The sequence below is a fragment of the Copadichromis virginalis genome, linkage group LG1 (assembly GCF_057382275.1).
Source record: "Copadichromis virginalis isolate Kocher_CV1m ecotype Utaka linkage group LG1, C_Virginalis_male_GT1.1, whole genome shotgun sequence".
Taxonomy (NCBI): Eukaryota; Metazoa; Chordata; class Actinopteri; order Cichliformes; family Cichlidae; genus Copadichromis; species Copadichromis virginalis.
The window spans coordinates 36134204-36159673 of NC_140618.1; the positions used below are offsets into that span (position 1 = coordinate 36134204).

At 38.7% G+C, this 25470-nt stretch overlaps 2 protein-coding genes across 5 annotated transcripts; one reads left to right on the top strand and one right to left on the bottom strand.

Moving 5' to 3' along the window:
* Positions 1–1386: 1386 nt before the first annotated feature.
* On the top strand, positions 1387–18946 carry tnnt3b (troponin T type 3b (skeletal, fast)). Of its 4 annotated transcripts, XM_085460875.1 has the most exons (15): positions 1388–1508; positions 6666–6705; positions 6819–6832; positions 8949–9077; positions 11595–11612; positions 11882–11902; positions 12953–12971; positions 13082–13127; positions 13816–13932; positions 14043–14120; positions 14447–14560; positions 14674–14783; positions 17274–17364; positions 17583–17623; positions 18709–18946. In XM_085460875.1, exons 2-15 carry the CDS (start codon positions 6686–6688, stop codon positions 18743–18745), a joined length of 855 nt encoding a protein of 284 aa, XP_085317001.1. In that variant the 5' UTR covers positions 1388–1508; positions 6666–6685; the 3' UTR covers positions 18746–18946. The 4 variants fall into 4 exon arrangements, with proteins under 4 accessions (XP_085317009.1, XP_085317008.1, XP_085317001.1 ...); XM_085460883.1 differs by lacking the exon at positions 11882–11902 and having other exon boundaries at positions 1387–1508; XM_085460882.1 differs by lacking the exon at positions 11595–11612 and having other exon boundaries at positions 1387–1508.
* A 1131-nt stretch (positions 18947–20077) lies between these two features.
* LOC146719152 (myoblast determination protein 1 homolog) lies at positions 20078–22509 on the bottom strand. Its single transcript, XM_085460897.1, has 3 exons — positions 21765–22509; positions 21280–21352; positions 20078–20358 (listed from the first exon to the last, which is right to left on the bottom strand). The coding sequence occupies exons 1-3, from the start codon at positions 22293–22295 to the stop codon at positions 20150–20152; spliced, it is 813 nt and encodes a 270-aa protein (XP_085317023.1). The 5' UTR covers positions 22296–22509; the 3' UTR covers positions 20078–20149.
* Between the last annotated feature and the right edge of the window lie 2961 nt (positions 22510–25470).

Sequence of the window (25470 nt, forward strand, 5' to 3'; positions counted from 1 at the left end):
TGATTAGCTAAGGGTATCCGGCATTCTACTAGGATGGTTCCTAGGTGATATGTTTTGAGCTTGTTCAACTGGTCCGGAAAGACCCAGGACATGCTGACATTATGAGCATATCTGGCTTTGGAATGTCCCCACACAAGAGCCTGAGGAGGTGGTCTGGGAGTGTCTGTGTCAGACTGGATCTAGAGTCGAAAATAGACATTAACAGTTTTGGGGATACCAACTGAAAAAAAATCATGTCCATATTTTTCAGTGAAACAAGCATACTGGCAAAGTACAGTACAGATGACTGATAGAGTAAAAGTAAAATTCAAATAGTCAAAATTAAGTACATTTTGTGTAATTTATTCAGCCTGAGTGGCAAATAAAGTTCTTACACACATAGTCCAGCTTGGAAAAAATAATTACAATATGAAGAGTAGAAAGCCAGAGAGAGGAGAGGCACAGTAGTGATGCAGGATAGCACTGTCACCTCAAAGGGGCCCGGGTTTGAATCCACCAGCCGCCTGAGACTTTTCTGTGTGGGGTTTGCAAATGCTCTCCCCGTGTCTGCATGAATTCTCTCTGAGTACTCTGGCTTCCTCCCACAGTCCAAAGGTGGTATAGGCTCCACCCCCCCTGTGACCCTGAATTGGACAAGTTTAAGAACATGGATGGATGAAAATAAAAGACTTAGAGTTAATAGTTGTTGGGGTTTTTCTTTACTGTTATAGCACCATTGAGCTGTTGGAAACATTGGCTGCAAAGCACAGTGCAATGGCACACTATCCAGTTCTCTTTATACATCCATGGTTCACCACGCCCCCACAGAAAACCACCCTTATGCAATGGTATGTATTTGTTTATACAACTGGAGTAACAACACTACCATGACTATCAAAAACAGGCAACAAAGCCTTAAATCTTGTCTGTTGAATCTATTTGATGAACTGTTTTTCAAAGGTTTATTCGTTTTATTAAAGGCTTGTTCTGCAGGACATAGTATTGTCTTTTTTATTGTTCCTTAAATCACAGAAAACTGACAGATTGTCAGCGGGCATTCAGTGTGCAGCCCGCTTCTATTATTGTTCTTTCACTCTGACTGACTGTTTTACTGACTGGCTGATGAAGCGGCTGACGCATACACTCACATACACACACACTTTCTCTCCATTGTCTGGATGCCAAGCTTATGTGTAAGCCCCACACTCAGCCTTCTATCACTGTAAATTTAGCAACAGAAGCTTCTCAGCTGCTCCTTTCCAAAACCTGAGCCCTCCTCTTCCATCCATAGTATTTCACCCATCTCCTTCTCCAGGGTCATAGCTGCAGGCCCCCCACACCCTCCCCACCTTCTCCACACATAAACATATATGCTACACACACACCTCGTTCTCATCCCACAGCCAATAAGGGCCTGATGGGCTCAAGTATCACATACTATAACACAAGGACTTATTCTCTGAGCGGAGCCTGCAGTTCCTTGCAGACCTTCATCTCCATCGTCTGAGGAGTTTCTCTTCATCTCTGAGGTAAGATGACAAGAGACACTCGAGAGCCTGGATTCACATTTGAAGATGGTTTCTGATTCACATTTGAAGATGGTTTCTGAGATTTTGTTTGCTCTTTTATATCTGCTTTGGAGGTTTTGGTTTTGTTACATTTGCGGAGAAGGAAGTCTCAGGGTCATAAACACCAGATAACAGTTTGTCCTCAAACACTGCAAAGTAGCATTTGGACATAGACATGTTCACTGCATGTGTACTTTATGTGTTGGATGGTTTATAGTCCATATCAAGAGCTGGAGTCCAATTTCTTGGGCTAATTTGATTGGGAAGTTCACTTAAAAAATTTTCTATGTAAGATGAAAGCTGGAAACAAAATGTATGTGCTTTCTAAAGCTGATCATCATTTGCAATGAAGGAGAAATGCATTCAAGCAATCTGACAGCTGTACTTAGTACGTTTAAGCAGCTTGTTGTACAAGAAACTGCATACTGTGAAGACGCGAAGGGACTTGATACTCCAACTTTAAGTATCTAATCTATGTTACATTTACAGTCATTCCCAAATAACATACCTGCTGCAATCGAGATGAAGCATGGCTTCAGATGTGAAGTTAGTCCTTCTGAAATGTCTGATATGAATGTAACTCCAGGATAATACTGTGATGGTGGTTTGGAGAGGCTTTCAAATGAGCAATGGACATAAGCCTAGAGCTTATCAGGGGGTCTAACCACAAAGATATGCAGATTCTCTGAGCCTCATAACATCAAGCAGGTATTTATTTTTATTTTCATTGATTCCACTTACAAATTCACACAAATATGTACACATTAAGATTTTTGAAGAGATGCTCACATGTACACCAGTTTAGCATTGTGTTTCAGGTTGTAGATGAGAAGATGCTTATTGTTAGATTTCTGCATTTAATCAAGCATTTTGCCTTGGTAGCTCTTTAATCTTAGATCATTGTCATTATGCCATATCCTTTGTACTCTTAGAAGCACTGCAAACAGGTGTTTCATCTTGGAGACACAGAGGTTTGATCTTCTACCTACCTATCTTCTCTCACCCAGACTGATGTGATGTGTCTATATATTCCTATCAAGTTGGTATTTCAATCTAAATCTGAGTATGATTGGCTCAGGATGCGACTTTCCTCCGCCGTCTCACCTGTTATGTCAGTCTTTCAGTTTCAGCGCCAAGTTTTAGTTTCAGAAAGACTCAGAAAGACTTCTCAGCATTCAGTGTTCTCATACTGAAGAAATGAAGTCGCCATCCACTAAATATACAGAGCGCTGAAATGTAGGTATGTGCTGTATGAATGCTGGACACACAGAGGTGAGACTGCTGTCAGCTGTAAGTCGATCAAAGAGCTCATTTGTCGGAGGTGGCTGGAGATTGGCTGTTTAACTGGAAAGGATCCTCCCGCTGGACGGAGTCGAGGGATTAAAGAAGCTATTTGGACACTGTTCCTCAGCTGATGGGTAGAAATAGGATCCAGAGCTAATCCTCTGGGTCCTCTGCAGCTGTGCCCACACTAAGTGTGAAAGAGTCATCCAAAGACACTTTTTATATATCAAATATGATATAGTTGAATATAGACTATGTAGAGAGGTAGCAGTCCTCCAACAGAGCTTATCCTTGTACGTTTAACCATGGGGAAGTTGTTTGGAACTCAGCATTGCAAAAGGGACTAAAAGAAGGTTTTCACAGTGGGGTTCATTAGATTTTGTTTGTCATGCTTTTCGAACTCTTAAAGCACATAAACATATTTGTTGAAGACATTTGCTTGAAGTTGTTTAGCCCATTTTTTTAGCATCTGATTTGACTGATTTGTCATACTTTTCATTTTCACTATGATGCACTCACTTTTATTCAATTTGTCCAGCTGCTAAAGGATTTCTGCCTCTGCTCTATCTCTGCAGAGGAGGTGAAGTTAATTTTTTTATGTCCTCACAGATCAGGAGAATAAAATAAATATCTAGCCTGTGGATTTAAGTGGATTGGTTTAAGATGCACATACACCCTTTGCCATTTTAGAGTTTCAGATTGTTATAATGTAAAATCAACTAAGTCGGGTTACTGCTTGTTTTAAAAACAATCCAAAAATGGGGCTTCAAAAGTGAAGTGAAACAGTGATGATTTACTGCTCTCTTTTTAGTGAGCTAATGTGTAGTGTCTAGTATATTGCAGTAGGCTCATGAGGGAGCTGAAGCCTATCCCAGCTGTCATAGGGTGAGAGGTGTCGTACATCCTAGACAGGTCAAAACAAGCCTTTAATGATCTTTAAGCTAAAGATGGCTCATATTACAAGCATCTTCTTCCTCTTTTGGCTACTTCTTTTAGGGGTCGGTACAGTACTGCCTACTTTTCATCCTCTTCTGTCACACCGACACTCTGCATGTGGTCTTAAACTGCATCCATAAATTTTATCTGAGGCGTTCCTCTTTTTGTCCTGCCTTGCAGGAGATTAGAGATCTACAAACCATCAACTTGAGTTGTACCTCTGATGTACTGATTTCTAATCTTGACCCCAGGTATCATCTACCTTCATTATCTCTGCTCCTTGCATTTTCACCTTTCTGCCCATCTCGCTCTCTCTCATTCACACACATGTATTCTATCTTGTATCTTTCATTTCTCTTCTCTCCAGACTCTCTTAAACCTGGTCCCAAAAAGGGGCTGAGACCAGAGCTCTGGTGTCACTCCTACCACAAACCTCACTACTCTGTCTCGATCCTCATACATGTCCTGCACAGATACCACTTATTTCAACTCATTTCAAATTCCTCTTTCTCTTTTAATTAATTGACATCCAATGTGTGGTGTATACGCACATTTATATTCCATGTCATGCCTTCGATTTTCACCTTCAAATTTGTGATCTTGTCTGATGCTTTTCTACGGTGGCACAAACTCCAAAACGCTTACAAATTCCAAAACACTTAAAAATTCCAAAGCACGTACAATTTCCAAAGCACGTACAAACTCCAAAACACCTACAAAACTCCAAAACACTTACAAACTCCAAAACACATGCGAACTCCAAAATACTTACAAATTCCAAAGCACGTACAAATTCTAAAGCATGTACAAACTCAAAAACACGTGCAAATTCCGAAAACTCCAAAACATAACGGAAGTGCTCCAGGACACTAGAGGCAGTGTTGAGTTTTTCTTACCTAGTGGCTACGCAAGCCAGGAAGTACCAACGACCGGATTTGGTGTGTGGTAGTAACAGGTAAATGAACTTTTTTTTTTTTTTTTAAATTATTTGAATATATATGAGTGTGGTTGTTCTATCCTTGCAGGTGTTTTCCGCTGGTATCCAACTCCATGTGTTTGCAACAAACTTGCCATTTATTTTGCAAATCGAGCTCAGCACTGCCCCTAGCGTCCAAGAGCAGTTCCGTTGTGTTTTGGAGTTTGCATGTGTTTTGGAGTTTGCACGTGCTTCGGAATTTGTACGTGCTTTGCAGTTTGTATGTGCTTCGGAGTTTGCATGTGTTTTGGACTTTGTACGTGCTTTATTTCTAGGGGCCACCGTACTTTTCCTCTCTGCAATGCTTAAACTCGTCTTCTGCTTCATTTCACTTCCTATTTAAACCATAGCAGAAGAGCCCTTTGATTGCTCTTGCCCTTACTTCCCTTCCTTGCACACACAATATATCTAGCTTACTTCTCACCATCATATCAGGCACCTCTCTCCCTTTACCAGCCATAGTCTACGTTTGAAGTCCCTCTCACCTTGCCGCTCCTGCTTTTTCTTCTCTCTTGATGCTTCCAAGCATAACTCCTCCATTTCCTCTTCTTTTGTCTTCAGCCAACAGTAGCAAACTTTCCACTGGCACCCTGTTTCCCAATAGCACCACAGGCGGTCATTGTTTACCTGGAAACCAATTCCAGCATGGAGATCTCATTTTTCATGATCCATGGATTTGATTTGGCCAACATTTTAGGCTGGATACCCTTCCAGATGCAACCCTCTGGCAGCAATTTATCCAGACTTGGGACAGACACTAGGAATACACTGGCTTGGAGTTCCAACACCCTACCCCATGGCTTGGTTGGCTTATATGATAAGTGCTGATGACAATCTTCTGTGTTTGCGGACTGAATTCTCACACATCAACACAAACTTGCAAAGAGGATAACACCTTCCAAACAGCTGAGTAAACAGCCCTGGATTAGGTGTGGAAATGCTACAGTAAGGACAGATACACTATGTGACTGCTTTCTCACCTTATAAGCAGGCACAGGAACAACTGTCACAGATTAGATAGAAGAATTCCAAAAATAGTGAATAACCTCAGTTATTCTCAAACTGAGGCTACGTCCTAATGTATTTCTGTTTGAAAACGCATCCTTTTCTCTCCATTTTGGCCTCCCATCCACACTGAGACGGCGTTTTCACTCATGGAAAACACAACGTTTTGAAAAGGCTCTCAAAAACACATACATTTGAAAACGGTGCTTTCGCGTCGCAGTGTGGACAGTGAAAACGGAGACTTTATAAAACGATGATGCATGTTAGTCATATGATGCCGTCATGTGACCAATTAAACTAAGATAGCGGAGGGAATTATACAGCAGTTGTTTTGTTTGCTCTCAAATTTGACAGCCCTATTGAAGATTAATATCAGTCTGTACATGCTCCAGATAGCTTTTCTTCAAATTCTTTAACTTTCACTCGCTTTTGCAACTTTGTACTTGCAACTTTGTACAAGGTGGAGCAACAACTCCACCTTGTTGTTAGTCCATTTAACAAACTCGCTGCAACGTTTCAAAGAGCCGGAAAGTAAATAAGCAGCAGACAGAAATAAGGCAGGTCGAATCTTCTTGCGTTTCATGCATGCACAGTACTAGAACCCAAGCATTTTCGGCTGTTTCAATGACGACGCACAACTCTGTGAAAACGACTGAAGACGCTAGTGTGGACGCGGAGCGTTTTCAGATGAAAACGCCGTTTTCAAATCTATCCAGGCTAGTGTGGACAAAGCCTCTATGTCACTGCAAATGCAGAGATGTTTTTCCATAGTTCCTGAATACGAACAAAATTTACCTGGAAAGTAAAATATACATTTTGGCTTGTTTTCTCATGTTCCCATGAATTGAATCCCAGGTTTACTTTGTTGTACTGGCACAATCCCACTGCTGTACCTCACTCTTTGTCTTTCTCCTCAGGTGTAAAGTCTGCTGTCACTATGTCTGACACTGAGGAAGTGTAAGTGCCCACCAATAATGACGCATGCTTCTTCTTTTTTAAACTCACTCTTTATCAAAAAAAAAAAAAAACATTTTTTGTTTGATATTTGAAAGATGTTTTTCATGTTTCAGGGACAATATCGAGGGTAAGTGACAACCACACAGTTTGGTTCATTTTCATCTAGCTAATAAATCATGGAGTCTCTGTTCGTCTGCCGGTGTGTTTGTCTGTTCTTCACTTACTTTACTTAAGTGATCATCTGATCTACTTCAAACTTAGCAGGTGTGCTACCCATGTAAGTGCACTGTTTTGTTTGAAGTCTTTCGGATGAGGTAAAATCTCATTTTAGAGCCTCAATGCTTGATTGTGTACATTCCTCTGTTATATCCATTGGTATACTGTACACATTGAATAAATACATTTTATAGAAAACAGCAAAATATTTCAGTTACAACATTAATAGAATATGCTACTTTTATTTTTCACCTGTCACACATATACTGAACTTGAAAGTGAAAATAGATTTCACAGAGACACTTGCTTTCCTTTTGTCCCAAGCTACACTGGGAATAATGTCATAAGCCTTTATTATATTGCATTTTGCCATTTAAAATACAAATTAAACATTTCCCCTATGACTGATTCTTGATCAAATTCAAATTTAAATGTGATTATGAAATGACACAATGTTGTTTGTTTGTCCCACCATATTTTTTTTTTTCAATAACTGAAGAAGAGGAAGGTAAAGACAACTGATCGGCCAGACATCACAACCTTTATCCACTGTACTAATTGTTGAGTGTTTGTTTTACCCTTAATTTGAAGTGTTTGATGTTGGCACCAGCCGTGAAATTACTATATACTAACATATGCATAGATGAAATTAGGATTCCAACAGGATTTAGGATCTGCAAAATTAACCTTCCACTTTTTATTCTAGTTATATTAGAAATATTTGGGGTGACAATGCTATTACATCTGAACCTTCTCTCATGTATGTACAGTGTAGAAGAAAAAAAGAAACTCATAATCTGGGAGTACTTGGAATAAAAATACAGCATATTATTGATTTATTAATTTATTTATTCATTCATTAATCCATATTTATTTATCTTTATTTTGTTACTGCAGCATAACTAACATCTAGCTCTCAATCAAATACTTCCAAGTTAAGGGTGACTTCTCTGGCGGAGTGAAGTTTTTACTCACATGGAAGAAAAAATGTTTTTTAGCATCCGGCTATCTACATTTTTCTCGACATGTGACTTGTTTACATGGTCATCTGTTAATGTCAGTACCTCCGTCATTGACCTAATTCACACAACAGCTATTTTTTGAACAGCTGATGTAGCAAACTGCTTGGATGAAAACCATAATGCTTAGTTATTCATCCAAATATCACAAGCAAATCGGGTGGTGCTCAAAGGGATATTTAATAATAGGATGTTATGATATCTGTGAAAATCTTTTGGACGGGTTAGTTTCTAGCTAACTAACAAGATAGAGCTAAAAACTAGTTTAGCAATGTTACCTTAACTTAATAAACATTTTATTAAGTTATGCTAACATTATTTTCATTGATCATAGTTTCCCTACAATACATTTGTGAAACATTTTGTAGGCAGTAAACATGTTCCTAGGGTTTATCATGCTCAGGTATATTAGCATGTGTAGACAAGCTTAAATTGTTCCTGAATAAAACTAAAGGGGTGTTATCATTAACACTGATAATGTCATGATAATCTACAGTATTGGAACTATAATGTAAAACAAGTGTAAAACACCAGTTTTTCTTTTTTTTGAAAATGCCATGACAGTGTCTTTTAAAATATTTCAGAAATGTCAGAATAGTAATAATTCATTAATATCTAACATTTTGTCAATATTAGATTGCAAAACATGGTGTTCTAAACATGAGCTCAGTTATCATCTGATAGCCTATAGGTTTTTACATCGATAACCTAAAATGATCTTTGTGAGCCAGAATGTTTGTTCTTCAGTTATACATTCAGTTATACATCAACAGTTCGATATGGCTTCTGTGTGAAAGGTCAACTGACTATTTTTCATCATCATCTGTTTCTCTCTCTCTTTGTTCTCCAGCAGCACTGTTCCTTGTTCGCTCAACTATCCTCTCTGTAACTAAAGTACTCTCTCACTTTTGGTTTCTAATGGCTCTGTCATGTCTATGGTCTTCATTAACGGCCTTTTCCGACATCCTCCCTCTCCCCGGTGGTTTGGTGCATGCTGTGTGCCCGTAGCCCAGGAGGAGGTAGTAGAAGTAGAAGTAGCCCCTGAGGCGGAGGCCCAGGTAGAAGCAGAAGCAGAGGTAGAGCCTGAACCAGAACCAGAGCCAGAGGTGGTGCAGCAGGTGGTTCATGAGGAGGAAGGTATGTGGCATGGGCAGTCCCGTCACCTTTTTTCTGCAGGACATCCAGCACTTTAAACCATAGGACAGTCAGTCCTGTAACCATCCACACACTGCAAATAATATCCTACCTGACAAGTCAAAAGGACAAACACTATGACTAAAGTTTTTGATTTTATATTTGGAAATATTCAGTTCATTTTTATTGACTGAACAATACAGAGCAAACCCCATCAATCAAACAACGCCACTTGGCGACTGTGGGAAAGAAAAACTCCCTTTTAATAGGAAGAAACCTCAAACACAACCAGGCCTAGGGAGGAGGGGCCATTTGACATGACCAGATGTGATGGGAGGAAGACAGGATGAAACACATAACAAATAACTAAAATGTCCAAAAAAAAAATCCACTTGTGGATTATTATGCACCAGCTAGATTTTGTGGTATGAATTCTGAATGCTCAGTAAGTTGTTCTTAACTCATTATTTTCAAAGTAAATATGCAGTTTATTTTTACACTGTAACGGTGAAAAAACAGAAACACCAATCATCCTAAAGTTTTTTTGTTTTTTTACTTTCCATTCACACAGACATTTCAAATTCCTTCAGAACAAACTGATAATATCTCATCTCCAGACTACATATGTGATTTTTACATACTCTGGAGCACTGATCTCAGTTATGTCAAGACAAGACTAACAAACCACACTTCACCTTTAATCAGATGATAAAAGACTCAGGTGCCTTGTTGGGTTCGATATTTTGGCAGTTGACTAATCTAGTTCCACTTTAGCTTCCATTTAGCCCTTTCCACTGGTGTTGCCTTCTCTTCATAACTGCCCTGTTTGAAAATAAGAGGGTCTGAAGATACCTAGATCAAATTAATGGATGTTTTTAATGCAGAACAGGTTTTTAAATCTTTCGAAAACCAGAATTAGCTTACCCAAGTTTATCCATTGTCTAGTTACCCATTGTCAAATTAGCCACAACATAGCTAGTAACAGTATATCTCCTCCAAATGTGAGATGTGTTTGACTCTTTTGTTTTCTTAAATATAACCATATGTATACATTTAAACATGTTTGCAGGGTTTAGACTTAGGTGAAAACACAAAGGGTCAGAATATGTTTTAGTTCTTGGAAGGTTCCCAGGCAGTATCAGCAATTCAAATTTAGGTGTAGTTTACTGGTGCTTTTCTGGTGCTATCCTTAGATTATACGATTTCTTATAATCTAGGTAACATATCACTATGGGATACTGGTCACAGTCATGTACTTTACAAAATGTTATCATTCAAAAACAGAACAACAAAAGTTGCACTGGCATACTGAAAAATCTTGAGTTTATGAATGCTGTCATTTACATATCAATACATTTTCCACTTTAGTCTTTTTCTAGTGACATATGCTAAAGGGCCTTTTGTTGTAGATACCGCTTTTGGGAGTGCACTGCAGAAAACATGTAGATTTTGCTCTCTAAAATGTCTAGTTATAATTGCATCATCATCAGTGTTAGAAGAGACACAGTAAAACCATTTTTCATTGTCCTGGTTAAGCAATATTGCTGTGTGTTTGGAATATGAGCTGTGCATATAAATCTTGAAAGAGAGGACAAGAACATTCACTGCTTTTACATGAATTGGTTTCCCTTGGTCATCTATGGTCTTCTATCCATTTAGTGTCTCATTTTGTTTTTATAACCTTCTCCAGTATTTTGCATTTTGGCAAACTCGTGTCACTCTGTAAGACCAAATCATAAAGGATGATGGGAAATTTTAGCCTGTAAAAGCAATTTGCAATTTCTTTTCCTTTCTTCAGTCCAGCTTTCTTTTTTTCTGTGTGTATATGTGGAGTGAGACCAGCAAATTGCTCTGTAGCATTTACATTGGGGTATTATGGTGCAAAAACATATTGTCAAGCCCTCGAATAAATTTAGAATCTTTCATTACAGAGTCACTGCAGAAGTCCCTTGCTTTGGTGTACTATTGTTGAACTAATGAACTCTTGCTGTACTGCTTCAATTTAATAATTTTTTGTTCAGCTTCATGGCCCAGGCACAGTTGAGTAAAAATAGTATGGCAACTTTCAATTTAACCATTTTCAAGTAGTTGCATCATCCTTCTGGTAATCCATAGATTGAATATGCAACTTTCTTAGTGTCTGCATAACTGACTGCAATCATTCTCAGACAGATTTACAAAGGTTTTCAAATAATAACGATTTATTTCTTTAGTGTTGAAAGCTTTTCTTAAAACTCAGTTAACATGAACATTCGATATCCAAGATTTGATATGGAGTCAGCTGCCTATCAAAATAAAACTTAAAACAACAGGTGCTTGCGACGTTAATCTAGAATGAATGCATGCCATGATATGGGACTTATGCAGTGGCTGCTGCTGCCTACAGTATGAATATAAACACCCCAATATTGTAAATGTGCTTTATAAGCTGCGCACCATGAAGAGGACAGGAACAGGCTGCCCAGTCCAATCACTAATGGTTTCTGTTCTGCTCTTGCTTTGGATGCTTGCTGCATGCAGAGGCCTATGAAGAAGAAGGTATGTAGAATTGAATTCTTCTCTGTTCTTCTCATTGAACCTGTTCTTTGTTTTCCTGTTGGCTGGGGACCTTTCACACATGTATAATTGTTTTTCTGATCTTTCTTGAAGAGAAAGGCAGAATTAATCAATTCGGTTTAGTCTGTGCATCAGGTGACCAATGTGAACTGGAGGAACGGGTTGAAGGATTCATTAATACTGAGTCATGGTTACGGGCTGCACCACTCATCTGTGCTTCTTCTCTTTTTTGCATGATTGTGTCCTGCCAGGGGAGGAGGGAGATCAAGATGGTAGTTTGCATTTCCTGCTGAGTCCATGTTGCTTTGCCTGTTTTTTCCCTCCCCATGTTGTCCGTCTCTATTTAATTTTTTTATAGTAGGTTCCTGCAAGAAAATAAAATGCTAATCACACACATCCCAATCCCAGTTATGTCTTTACCACAAAAAAGATTAACAGTAACAGTTACAAATACAAAGTCCCTCGTTGTGACAAGTGTGCACTGATGTACTGTATGTTCAGTAAATGTAACTATAAAAGGTTTCTATGTGTTGATTTATGACACCGCATACTGATCCTGATTTGCACTTTTTAAATCATATTGTTTTGATTTACACACTAATGCACAAAAAAATAACAGAAAAGTAAGGTAACACACTACAGTGGCCTCGTTCCTGTGCACCGATGGGCTTACCAGCAAATGCTACATCAGATCAACATTCTTGTTTCTTAGTTTAGGCCTGTGGAATGTAATATAACCTGTGACGCTCTGTCATACTTTTAAAAATAAATAATGGTGTCATATAAGCAATACAGATTTGATCATATTGTAGATTCTTACTTTTTTTTCCTCTATAAAAACCTCAGAAATATAAGGGGACTGTAAAATATTTTACTACTAATCCTAATTCTTTCTTACATAATCTTACATAATGCATAAATGACAAAATTGTAATTTATTTGTTATTGAATATCTCTTCATGCACAGAGTAATTTTCTAGCCTTTACTCTTAACAGCTACATATGAACTCACTGTGTAAATTTCCCACAATTCATGCTGTGTAATTACATTAGGCTACTTAAATCAGAAGCTAATGCACAGTAATTGGGTCACTGTTAATGGAAAGTATTGGACAATTAAAACTCACTCTTATACAATGATCTACTGGAGGTGTGAAACAACCTGCAGCCTCAGAAATAACTCAGCTTGTCCACTTGGATCTTCTTCCCTAATTAACCAGCACTTTAGACACTACACTCTCTCTACATTTATATGTCTAATATTTCAATCTCTCTCCTGTCCCTGTTGTGTTTTTGTTTTTCTTTCTGTGCCAAAAACCCAGAAGAGAAGCCAAAGTTTAAGTAAGTATGCACTATTGTTTGAACCTGAGGCTTTTGCATAGCTAGCATCTGTACATTTATATACTATAAATTACCTTATTTGTTTATACCTCTCATACTTTATTTTACAGGCCCACTGCTCCGAAGATCCCAGATGGCGAGAAAGTGGATTTTGATGTAAGCTGACTTGTTAAAATGTTAAAATGAAGCCAGAAAAGGATTATACATAAAGCTGAACTTAAGTCCTTGTCTCACTTCAAAACTAAAAACCAGACCTCAACACTTTTGATCATTGTACAAAAAGAAGAATCCATTTTAAAGAACCAGGTTTGTTTTTTCTAAAGTAAAAGTCAGTTTAATAGCTCAAGTAGAGTTTTATTTTTTTAATATAAACAAAAATTATAATTACTCAGGTTTGAGTCCATATTTTTTCCCATGGGCCTTGCTCCACCTGCAGTGACTCTGTGTGTGACCAATGGGCCATCCCCCACAATTTGAGTAGATGTACTGGTTCTTATATCGCGCTTTTCTACTCTATTTAAGCGCTTCATACAACATGTCTCATTCACTTATTCATACCCATTCACTCACTGTTTTCCTTTTTTTCTTTTCTATCTAACCTCATAGCGCGTGCTCAATATCTGATGAATGTATTAGATGCAGACTGGAGCAGCCAGCAATTGGCCAGCAACCTTCCAATTATTACACAGTGTAATCTGCCATGTATATAATTTGAATTTATAAGGGTCTGTTGCTACTAACTTACGGTTCTCTAATAGTGTTGGGCTAGCAATCAGCTGTGTCATGTATGATCACAGCTAGTACATGTTTATGAAGGCAGCCTCATGCCGTTCTTGTCTTACAGGATATCCAAAAGAAACGTCAAAACAAAGATCTTGTAGAGCTGCAGTCACTGATCGATGCTCACTTTGAGTGCAGGAAGAAGGAAGAAGAGGAACTCATAGCTCTCAAGGAGAGAATTGTGAGATTGCATCCCAATTATTTATTACAGAATGAACCCAGAATATGTAATGGTATTTTTCTGTCAATAAGCATTGCAGGACCATCAAGTATCTTGATTTGTGTTTTCAGGAGAAGCGTCGTGCTGAGCGAGCTGAGCAGCAGAGGATTCGCGCTGAGCAAGATAAAGAGCGGCAGGCCAGGCGGGAGGTACACATAAAACTGTCTCTTTTTGATCTGGTGTGAATCAGAACAAAATACAAATCTCTTTTAACAGTTTGGTCACTCTCTCAAGTAATTAATGATTCCAGTAGTTTGGTTAATCTTCAGCAGCAGGCAAGGATACAGATGAAAAAAAGAGTAGTGACACACTGATTGCTACTTATTCAGATTTTCAAATATGCTGCATATCTCACTGCAGCCGTAATTTCATTCAGGAATTTCAAAAATCCTTTGGACAAACTCAGTATGAACAAAAAAGCTGTTTTTTTCCCCTTTTGCTCTGTAATAATCAAATTTTAAAATTCATTCTGCAGGCTGAGCGGATGAGAAAGGAGGAGGCCGACGCTCAGAGAAAGGCTGATGATGATGCCAAGAAGAAGATAGCACTGACAAACATGGGATCGGGCTTAAGCAGCCACCTGCAGAGGGTACCATGTGTTTCACTTATTAAGTTTCAGATCTTTGCTACAGCTTCACACAAAGCAGCCAGCTAAATAATTGTGCAGACTTACAGTTTTAATTGTGTGTGATGTTTCTCTAGATTGAACAGAGAAGAGGCAAGAAGCAGACTGAAAGAGAAAAGAAGAAGAAGGTTCTTGCAGAGAGATGCAAACCCCTGAAAGTCGATAATCTCAGTGATGACAAGCTGAGGTAACAAAAAGGGGAACAAATGAAGGAAACCCACAGAAGATATTTGATTTCATTTTCACTGTTCTTTTCAATTCAATTCAATTTCTTTGATATAGCTCCACATCACAACAACAGTAGATCCTACAATAATTTGTTCTTTTAAAATGTATTAGCAACAGATAGATTGGAACAGCAGCTGACTCAACATGAAGAAGATGAATGTGAGGCGACTGTGGCTCAGGGGGGTTGGGAAGCGCATCTGTAACCGGAAGGTCGCCGGTTCATTCCCCGGCCTCTCTGTCCTGGTCGTTGTGTCCTTGGGCAAGACACTTTACCCTACTGGTGATGGCCTTGCTTCTGTCAGTCTGCTCCAGGGCAGCTGTGGCTACAACCGTAGCTTGCCTCCACCAGTGTGTGAATGAATAGTGGCATTGTAAAGCGCTTTGGGTGCCATGAAAAGCGCTATATAAATCCAATCCATTATTATTATGAATGATTACCATGAAATATTTCACAGATTACAACTAACTGAGCTCTTTATATGCTATATAACAAGTGCACATTTTGAGTAAAGATTTATATTCAAAAATTAAGGCAAATGTCTTACAATTCTCATGTTTTCTTGACTTTCAGAGAAGTTTTATAAAAACAGTATCGTATCTTTACAATCATACATACAATGCAATCAGGCACTGTTAAAAGCAATAACTTGTCAAAAGATTATCTTAAAATTCTCCCAGAAACTCAACCCAAAATGGTAAATGAACATGGTTCTAAAAATAGTCACTGCCTTGCTGTGACACACACAAAGTCAAGCTCAGCCAAAACTCAATCAGATCACAGTGCCCACCCACAGCAGCTTCTGGACATCCAAATCTCATGCAGGCAGTGCTCTAGACTAACTTTTTGCCACGGTTGCACTGGTGTGCCTAACTTCTTTTCTTAGGCGTATCAGCTCAAAAGTTAGACGCACCCAAATTTTTCATCCACTACATCCACTTCTGTCGGGCCAAGGGTACTCACTAGGGCTGGGTATCATCACTGATTTCTATAATCCATTCAATTCCGATTCACAAGGTCCCAATTTGATTCGAATCAATTTTGCTTCAGACAGTCAGAAATATTATAATTCTGGTCATTTATCAGTACTGATACATGTGAGACTTCATCAGAATTGTGAACATCACAGCAGATGCCTTTGTGTCAAAGTAACTGAGAATAAAACACAGAAAAACATGAAGGCAATTTTCCTGGCCTGGCTTTTTATAGCAGATAACCTTAAAAATATTCTGCAATATTCAGAAATTAGGCTTTCTTGTCTGAGGACATTTAAGTAAAAAAAAAAAAAAAAGACAGCGGCCAACAGCGCTGTAAACAATGGTAGCCTGGTGGGTAATAAGCAAATGAATAATGCAGAAGACAGATTTTTAGATGGGAAACTGTTCTTAAAGTACACTGAGAGAGAGAAAGAGAGAGAGAGAGAGAGAGAGAGAGCTGTGCTTGAAGTGTGATTGGAAGCGTGGTCGAAGCAAACAGCGAAAGTCAGAGGGAACATTTATCAAATGTGAAGCATAGTTTGGATCTTTTTTTGCTGCTGGTTTAGTGAATTTTGGTTGGAGAGAGACAAAACCTGCAGCTCAGAATCTAGCACAAAAAAAGAGTAAACACAAAGCGCGGACCCACGAACGCTTCAGAATCAGTGAGCTGTCAGCTTTTAGCCCCAAAATATATTTATATTTAGAAGTCGATTCAGGATTGAATCGATATCACTTTATTCAAGCTACTCACCTCTTTCTATCCGCCTGCCCTGCACTTTCAAACGTACACGCGAAAGACTACAAGACTATCTGGACCACGGCCAATCAGAGAGGTCCCGCCCTTGGCTATCTCTGATTGGTTTAGACCACGATAGGGGCATAATGTGTGTCTGTTGTTGACCACACGGAGACTTTCAGAGTTGCGGAGACTTTTTTTTTTTTTACTGAACAGTTGGTCACACCAGTGTGACCTAAGACTTATTTTAGTTGCACCATTGAAAAATGTGGTCGCATTTGCAACCAAATTGGTCGCACTATAGAGCCCTGCATACAGGCCTTGCTATTTAGGCTTTTCTAGTCTGCCCACAGTTGTTTAGCACTGCAAGCAACTTTGCAACCCACTTCCATCCCACTTCCCCTTTTCCTTATGTGTCTTTTTATGTCATCGTTCAGTTGAGTCCCCCTGCTGTTCTCGCAGCCTCTTACTGAGGATGCAGTATTTGAATGTTTAAAATGCTTGAAAAAAACAAACAAAAGAAGATGGATTCAATTTTTTTTTTTAATTCAGAATAGTTTTTCTTTACCATTATGTCAAAAATAGAGCAGCTTGTGGTGAATTTTCACGTGGCACTTCTTTAGTATTGACAAAAAAGCTAAGTGAAAAATTCTTACTCTGTTTGGTAAAGATGAAAACTGCTTTTTTTTTTTTTATTGCTTTAGCCATAAGACTGAATCCTTGGTTTGTGTTTGCTAGGGAAAAGGCAAAAGAGCTGTGGGAATGGCTGCACAACCTTGAGGCAATAAAATACGACCACTGTGAGAAGCTTAAGAGGCAAAGATATGAGGTTGGTAAAGAAATATATGTATTGGTTGCCAAATGTCCTGGTTTGTCTTTTTCACCTGAAGGTAGGGTCAGATATTTTCACATCCGATTAATACCTCTTTTGAGATCATTCTCATCATTTCCTGTCTGGTGTCACTTGTGCTACCACAACAACAACAAGTAGCATTTCAGTGTTCAAACATACAGGTTTTCTAAGTATCTAATGATGATGTCTTTCAGGTTGTTTCTCTCAGGAACCGTATTGATGAACTGCAGAAACAGTAAGTTATGAACATAAACAGACCACATCAGGCAGCAAAACTAAATACTACTAAATTCCCTCTTCTTAGGAGAGTGATTGAGACATACAAGGACAGAAATCTGTTTTTGTAGTAATGTTGCACTGATTTGACCTTTTCCTGACTCAATCTATTAAAAACACTCACAAAGTAGTTCATTTCATTTTATGCTAAATAAAGTAAGTTTATTATTTTGTCCTCTCAAAGGACATGGAGCTTTCTTAATTGACAAAAGAATACGTTTCTGCCTGTGCACCATGTGTTTGCAGATTTAACTAATATAGCAAGCCAGGCGCTTTCTCTATATTTTGCTTTATTATGCTTCGTCCTTGTTCCTTTTGCAACATCATTTGGTTTTGTCTGTAGATTTAAAGTCTGCAGCATCTGTAAGGACATTTATAGGATATACTTCATCCCATAGACTTTTCTACATCCATGCAACCATATGCCTTCTGGTTACTTTTTGAAAGTAGTCATAAAACATGTTTTAGCAACAGAGGGCGCTGTTGACTTAAAGCTTTTCAGTCGTGTTAAGCATGTTTAATTCATGGGCAGAAGCCGCACAACAGTTTTAGATCCCAACAAACTGTTTGAATTACAAAGAAATGAAATTTTATTGTCATTTTTTCTAACCCTCTGCATATTATAAATTCAATTTAGTGCAAGACGACTGTTGTTCATGGTGTGTTTTTGAATTTGAAATTTCAATTCAATTAAGTTTCACAAAATTTTTCAGTCACAAAAAGAGTCACCTCAAGGCACTTTATTTATAAGGTAAATACTGTACAGTAATACCTTTTATTTTTAGAATATACTCTTACCTCTTCACACTAAAAGAAAGGGGGAAAACATGGAGTACAATAAAAGGTTATCAGGAAATGGTTTTACTTGTCTGAAACATTTAGCAAATAGGGCTGTATGTAGCCCTTGAATAAACCTCTGCTTATAAAGTCTTTGTTCAGGTATTCATACAGTAACTTCACATTAGCATGATGTGTGTGATATTCATAAAGGCCTACTGAACAGATCTGATTCTTGGGGATTTTTTTGTACTTTGCACCTTGCAGCAGCAAGAAGGGAGCCGCATCACGCCGCAGGAAGTGAGCAGCCCCTCGGTGCCAGTCAGCCTGAGCAGGAGGCATCTTCAGTCGACCACAGCAGTAGCTCCAGTCGCCCACCCGATGACATCCACAGCAACAACAACAAAGCTAGTGCCTGTGTTTACCTTAGTGAGATAGTTTCACAAGGATTTTAGCTCAAGTAATGAAATAAACAATAAAAATTATGCTTTGTTTGTATAAAGAACATGTGGCACTTTAAACAATCATCTGTGTGAATGTATTCATTTCTCCTCTCAGTTTGTCTGTTAGAATAGAGAAAAGAAAGAAAAGAATAGATGAACCTTGTGCAAGTTCAGCATGAAAAACAAGAAAAACTTTTGAAAAACCTTTTGTAATTTTCACATCATATTACTTTTTTCAGCTTTAGGCCAAATTGTTGTTTTTACAAGCAGACTTTAAAAGAAACTTCAGAGACACTGCAAATATCAACATCTTTGTGCTATCAACAGATGAAATGAGTGATGACTGTATGTAAAATAAGGAAAGTCACTCATAGAAACACAAAAGTAGAATTCAGCTCTACAGAAGATTGTCTTTGATCTTTTGGTTTACCTAACAGTGATGTTTTTAAAACGTGAAGATGATTTTAGAGTGAAACCAAAAGTATCCACACAAGTTACACCACCTGCTCAGCACAATTGGAGACCAAAACTAGAAGTAAAAGACAGCTTTAGGCTCTTTTTGTCAGTTGGACTCCGAATGAATAATACTCATGATCTTTGACTGTTGCATTGACTTAAAAGGTGACCATATATCAATGGTGTGTCCCCAAAAATCCAGATGTTGGCAGCTGTCTCTTATTGAAAATGAAGAGTAAAATATAAGGGAAGATGAAAGCTATGGGGTGATCATATTTAAATAAAGGAATCAGAATATAAATATGTCTTTATTTACATTTCAGTAATACATAAATAATATAGAAACATACTGTGTTACGCAACTATTTTAGCAACCATTTGAAAGTACTATATGGTATTATATGAACAGTCAACTGCAGGTGCACCAAATGGTCCTCAGTTATCATCAGCATGTATAAATATCCAACTGTCATCTCTTTTATAGCAGTGCTTTGATTTATCAGCCACTCTGCAGTTTTCGGTTCATCCAGGAGGCTAAAAACTGATGACGCTAGACTCAAACTTAATTTGTCATCCACCAGAAAAGTCTTCAACCACAGGAAAAAATACTTTATCTAATTCAGTGAGACGCTAGCTTAAGAAAAAAAAATGTCTTCTATAAGTCCCTAATCTGAAGACTTAAAAAAACCCCAAAAAAACCCCAGGAATATTACACTGTTGTTTGTTTTTTTCTTCATGCCACCTGTGCTCTCCTCCTCCTCCTGGAGGTAGATGTTTTTTGATGAAAATGAGTCCCTACGCCATCAGCTTTAGACGGATTCACAAATGTTGCTGGACTCGGCAGACAGACTGGAGATAGCAGTGCCGGTGTGAGGTGATCCAGGGCCTTGGGGGACCACGCTGTCCCCAGGGGGGGCTGCAGTCTGATCTGTGCTGATCCTCTCTACAATGCTGGACAAACAGTCCAAACTGGAAATGAGTGATGTTTTACTGCTGCTGCTGCTGCTGCTGCTGCAATCTTTAGAAAAGAAACAGGAGAAATCAGTTTTGGTTTACTTGCTTTTGTTGGTTGAATTAAAAGACCAGCTTAAAAAAAACCTAGTGCATTAAAAGAGTTAGTAGCCGGCACTAAGAGAACTACTGATTGTATCAAAAGAGTAAATGGTCAACTCCTGCATAATTCTCCTTTGAACCACATGATGGTGCAGCAAATCAGTGTAGTGTCCAAACTACCCTGTGTTCATTTTTCATGCTAGTGTTCAAGCTTAATAATTATGCATAATTCTAATTTTTATCATACTAGCATAAATGTTTTAGCAGCTGAAACAGTACACTATGCATTAAAAGAAAAAATATATATATATTAAAAAAAGAGAAATATCGGTTTTGTCATCTGTCAAGATAGCAAGAACTTAGAACAATGTGATGTTGGCTGCCATCAATAACTTCACCAAAGCTCTGGTAAAATGTCAGCTTTTGGTGAAAGTTTTCATAAAGTTTTAAAGAGAGTTTATAAAATTACACTTGTGATGTCATTACACGGTAGATTTAGTAGAAAAGTGTGAAGACTGACTGATGGGTTAGCTCACTAACCCTGGACTCAGTATATCAAAATGGTAATAGGATTAAATCTGCCCTAAAACCATTTACTGTGTGTCTCCTCCCGGCTTTCCTGTCTTCTCTCCATTGTCCTTTCTTTTTAAAGGCCAACAAACCCCCATAAAATATATTTAAAAAGAGTAAAAGATGATTTTACTTTAAAACAGAGAAGAAAAAAAGAGAGGCCATTTTAAACAATGATTATGTTTTGTTAAATATTAAAATGTTAATATTCTCGAAGACTGTAAAGGATTGGTCAAATTAAAAAGAGAGCAAACACACAGTTGGAAAATTGCAAACTGATAGCAGTTTTATAAGAAGACAATACTGACAAACTCACCCTCTGCTCTCTGGCTGCAGTACGAAGCGTCACTGTTTTCACTTCTGGCTGAACTCGGTGAGATAAAATCCACCTGAAAACAAGGATCAGACCATGTCACAATCAACCACAAACATTTACAAAAACTGATGGTTTTCTTGATATTTCAGCCTGACTAATTAATGCTGTCTCTGATTGTTTTATTTTATTACAGTAATCAAATCTGAGTCCTGTTTATAGCTAAATTTAGGCACTAAACTGAAATTTGAAACAGCTCATCTACAGTAAACACATAGTACAAGAAATGCATTTGAAACAGCCGTCTCACGCATATTTAAAACTGTGACAAATTAATAACTGCAAAACATTTCAGATGCATTTGAGTCCATTTTGCATTTTGAGTCCATTAAAAAAATTCTTCACTGTTGCCAACAATAAATATCCTCAACAGATTCTTTACATTTAACGAGGCAGCACATAAAGTGCTCAGCTGTTCACGGACTCACCGAGCCATCAGAGCAGTTGGAGTGGGGGCAGGAGGTTCCTGAGTCACTCCCATAGTGTTCGAGCTGCGGGTAGAAGCTATCATCCTGGCTGTTTCTGAGCAGCGCCTGTAGGGACTCAATGTAGTTGATTGCATTGCGGAGGATCTCCACCTTGGGCAGTCTCTGGTTTGGATTGGAAGCTGTGCAGCGTTTCAGTGTCTCGAATGCATCGTTGACTTTACTTAGTCGTCGCCTCTCACGCATGGTCGCCGCTTTCCTCCGGTCTGCATGGGTTGTCTTTCTCTTGCAGGCCTTGCAGGCCCACAGCAGGCAGTGACCTGCCTGGTGGAGGCCCCCAGGGGCCCTCACATGCTGGTCCTTTTCTTCTGTGATGGGGACGTGGTGCTGAAGATGGTCCTCTGACTTCAAAAAGTTGGCATGCATCAACCGGGTGTCAAGTTCATCAAAAAAGTTTAGGTCACTGGTGCTGAAGCAGGGGTCATAGAGGTCATCTGCTGAAGAGAGAACGAAGGGAAAGTCTGACAGATCCATCGGACTCCCTCCGAAAAATCAAAGGTGAGGAGGATGAAAAGGTTTCTTAAAAACTCCTTGTGATAACAGGAAAAACACAATAAAAGTCTCCTCAATTAAAAAGCCATAACATGAAAGGTGTGAAAAAAAGAAGCTGCTCGTTGTCAGTCAGCTGGCCTTTCAAAAGCAAATTAAAAGTGACTCTGTGGAGCTGAGAGTGTGTTTAAAGGGATAGTCTGTGGAACTTCACCTCCCTTAGCTTAGTTTGTTTTTATAAAGGAGGCAGTGTGGAGGCGGGGCATGTTGCGTAAGGGACCAATGGTGTGAGGGGTGTGTCTGTTTGAGAGTGTGTGTGAATGAATGAGTAATGTGAGGTCACTGAGGTGAAACTCAGCAACAATAAGGAAGCAATAAAAAAGCAATCGTGTCCATCTTTACAAATCATTCAGTCTGTTCTGAATACATGTCATGGTCCTAGTTAAGTGATCAAACACATGTGTGAATGGCCATTCAATAGCATCATTACACCTCACCTAAGAACCTTAGTTTGTTTCTGATACCATATCATGCTGTGTATGATACATTTTTATTGTATATTTGTTGTATCACAAATGATACATTGGGTGTTTTTGGCAACTTTTTGTTAAAAACAATGTTAATTTTAGAAAAAAAAAAGAGTTTTGTCCATAACATTTTGAAATTATGGCAAGTTTTGATCATGTTGATGAGATAGAGGTCTCAGAAACTCATGTATCAAATATGATACAAAGGGCATTATAGGGTTAAAATTACCAGTATATCGTGAAATATATCCAAATGAAAGCTTAATTATTATTAATTTGCAACTTCTACAGTTATCTGACAATTTATGAAAGCTTGACACCGACCCTATTTCTGCTTTAAGATCCCAATGATTTTCCAATCACACCCACGTAAAGATGTGATAATATGTTCTTTTTCATTCTTAAACATGTTTGTTCAAAGGTGAAGATCCATGCCACAGTAAATCAGAGAGAATTCCTTTCAGAAACAGTACTATAACATTCAGCTTAATGTTAAAAACAATAACCTACACAAGACATTTCTTGTGTAGGTTATTGAAAAAGATTTTCTGCAATAAACAAGCACAATAGAATACATAGAATAGAGTCGTAATGAAGTTACACTAGACAAGCACAGTGATTTACTGCGGTGTCCTGACAGTCCTGCTGAGCAGGTCAACGTGTCACACAGCCGTCAGGGCTCAGATCTAAGAAAGAAATGGCTCCCTCTCGTCCCTGTGTGTGTGTGTGTGTGTGTGGGGGGGGGGGTGTCAGTTTGGCCAAACAGGTGAACTATGTTCTTTTTAAAGGTTTCAGTGTACACTGTTGAAATCCCATTATTCTTCTAGACTCATATGAATTGCATGGAGCCTTGTAGGGCCTAGAAATTTCTATATATGACTACAGATACATCCAGTTGAGGTCAGAGATTTAAATACACTCATCATGGGCACGGATATCATGGTAATTTGGGGGTTTAATAATTTATTTTAATTGGGTTAATTAATTCTTTTCTGGGATGGAATGATTTTACTTTAATGACTCTACAAAGATCAATTGGATGCACAAGTTTGAACATTTTTTGGGATTGCTCTCATTCACAGAGGTATAATCCTTTAAATAAATGCTCATGATGACTGTATGTAAACTTCTGGCCACAACAGCATACATTTGGTCACTATCACCACGAGAAAGTCTGAAGGTATGAAGTATGAAACAGACTGAGAGATTTTATTAAAGGCTTAACTGCAAAAACAATAAGGACATTTTAATTAGTGATTATTTTTAAAAGTAGACCTAATCATACCATTTTTCTTGCCTTCAGGGAACCAGTACAACATAATGGGGTGGTACAGAAGACCTCACTTCACAGACTCCTTGCATTAGTTTGCTTAGTGGGAGAGCGTTAATTTTAGCAGCTCATGAAATCGAAGACATGTGCCCTTCTAGCTGAGGTGAGCACTGGTATCATTTTGGAATATCCCCTCTTGCTCTCATGTCCCCCCAGTTCAAGCGTAACCTTATGGCAGTGCAATTAAATGTCACTCTTGAAAGTGACAATGTTCATGTCATTGCAACTGGCAAAAACTATATAATAGGAAGGAGGAATTGTGTAAATATATGAGAGCGCTTGCACTGAGTACAAATGGAGTTTTGTTTTTTGTTTTTACACAGAACGTGAGAGGTTCTAAGTTAACGGGTGACATTGGCCGTAGACATGAATGTTAATGGGAATTGTCTGTCTCTATTTATTGGCCCAGTAATGGACTTGTGAGCTGTCATGTCTGTCTGGTCTCAGAATACACCTAGGTAAGTATTTAAGAAAATAAGGAGGGGCACACAGAAGCTGAATATTCACAAAATCATGTGCACAGTTTTGGTGCACAGTTTTGTGAGTTTTTCTCCATTGGTTTGGCTCATTTCTTGAAACTCTCTCAAAACTCTAAGATCATTTGGCAAAACACTCTTACAGTTTAGCACAACACTAAAGGTCACCTGCAAAAGCCCATATCTCTTCCAAAACTGTTCACTCAGGCTTCAATCTAAATCCCTTTCTCATTTAAACAGTCAGTGTCTCCAAAATGGCAAAGATCCTTCTCAATAGTTTTGGCTCATTTCTCGACACAGATCGGACATTCTCATCATTCTTGGTGCTTTTGTCAAAATAAACCTGGATGGTTGATCACAACAACATGGTCCACCTGCAAAAGCTCATATCTCACCTAAAATCAACTCTTGAGCGATCGTGGCTCAAGAGTTGGGAGTTCGCCTTGTAATCGGAAGGTTGCAGGTTTGAGCCCCTGCAACCTTCCGACCTTGCAACCCTCCGACAGTCTCGGTCGTTGTGTCCTTGGGCAAGACACTTCACCCGTTGCCTACTGGTGGTGGTCAGAGGGCCCGGTGGTGCCAGTGTCCGGCAGCCTCGCCTCTGTCAGTGCGCCCCAGGGTGGCTGTGACTACAATGTAGCTTGCCATCACCAGTGTGTGAATGTGTGTGTGAATGGGTGGATGACTGGATATGTAAAGCGCTTTGGGGTCCTTAGGGACTAGTAAAGCGCTATATAAATACAGGCCATTTACCATTTAAAACAGTTCACTCATGTGTCAAAACTACATTTCTTTCTAATCTGAATAGTCAGTGCCCCCAAAATGCA

Bases quoted from the DNA above. Each gene is read 5' to 3' on its own strand.
- LOC146719152 (XM_085460897.1), bottom strand. From the start codon at position 22,295: ATGGATCTGTCAGACTTTCCCTTCGTTCTCTCTTCAGCAGATGACCTC. The intron at 21,353-21,764 runs GTGAGTCCGTGA...CCTTGTTTTCAG, and splicing joins CCAACTGCTCTGATGGCTCG to GTGGATTTTATCTCACCGAG. The intron at 20,359-21,279 runs GTGAGTTTGTCA...TCTTTTCTAAAG, and splicing joins CTGCAGCCAGAGAGCAGAGG to ATTGCAGCAGCAGCAGCAGC.
- tnnt3b (XM_085460875.1), top strand. From the start codon at position 6,686: ATGTCTGACACTGAGGAAGT. The intron at 13,933-14,042 runs GTGAGATTGCAT...TTGTGTTTTCAG, and splicing joins TAGCTCTCAAGGAGAGAATT to GAGAAGCGTCGTGCTGAGCG. The intron at 14,784-17,273 runs GTAACAAAAAGG...TGTGTTTGCTAG, and splicing joins CTCAGTGATGACAAGCTGAG to GGAAAAGGCAAAAGAGCTGT.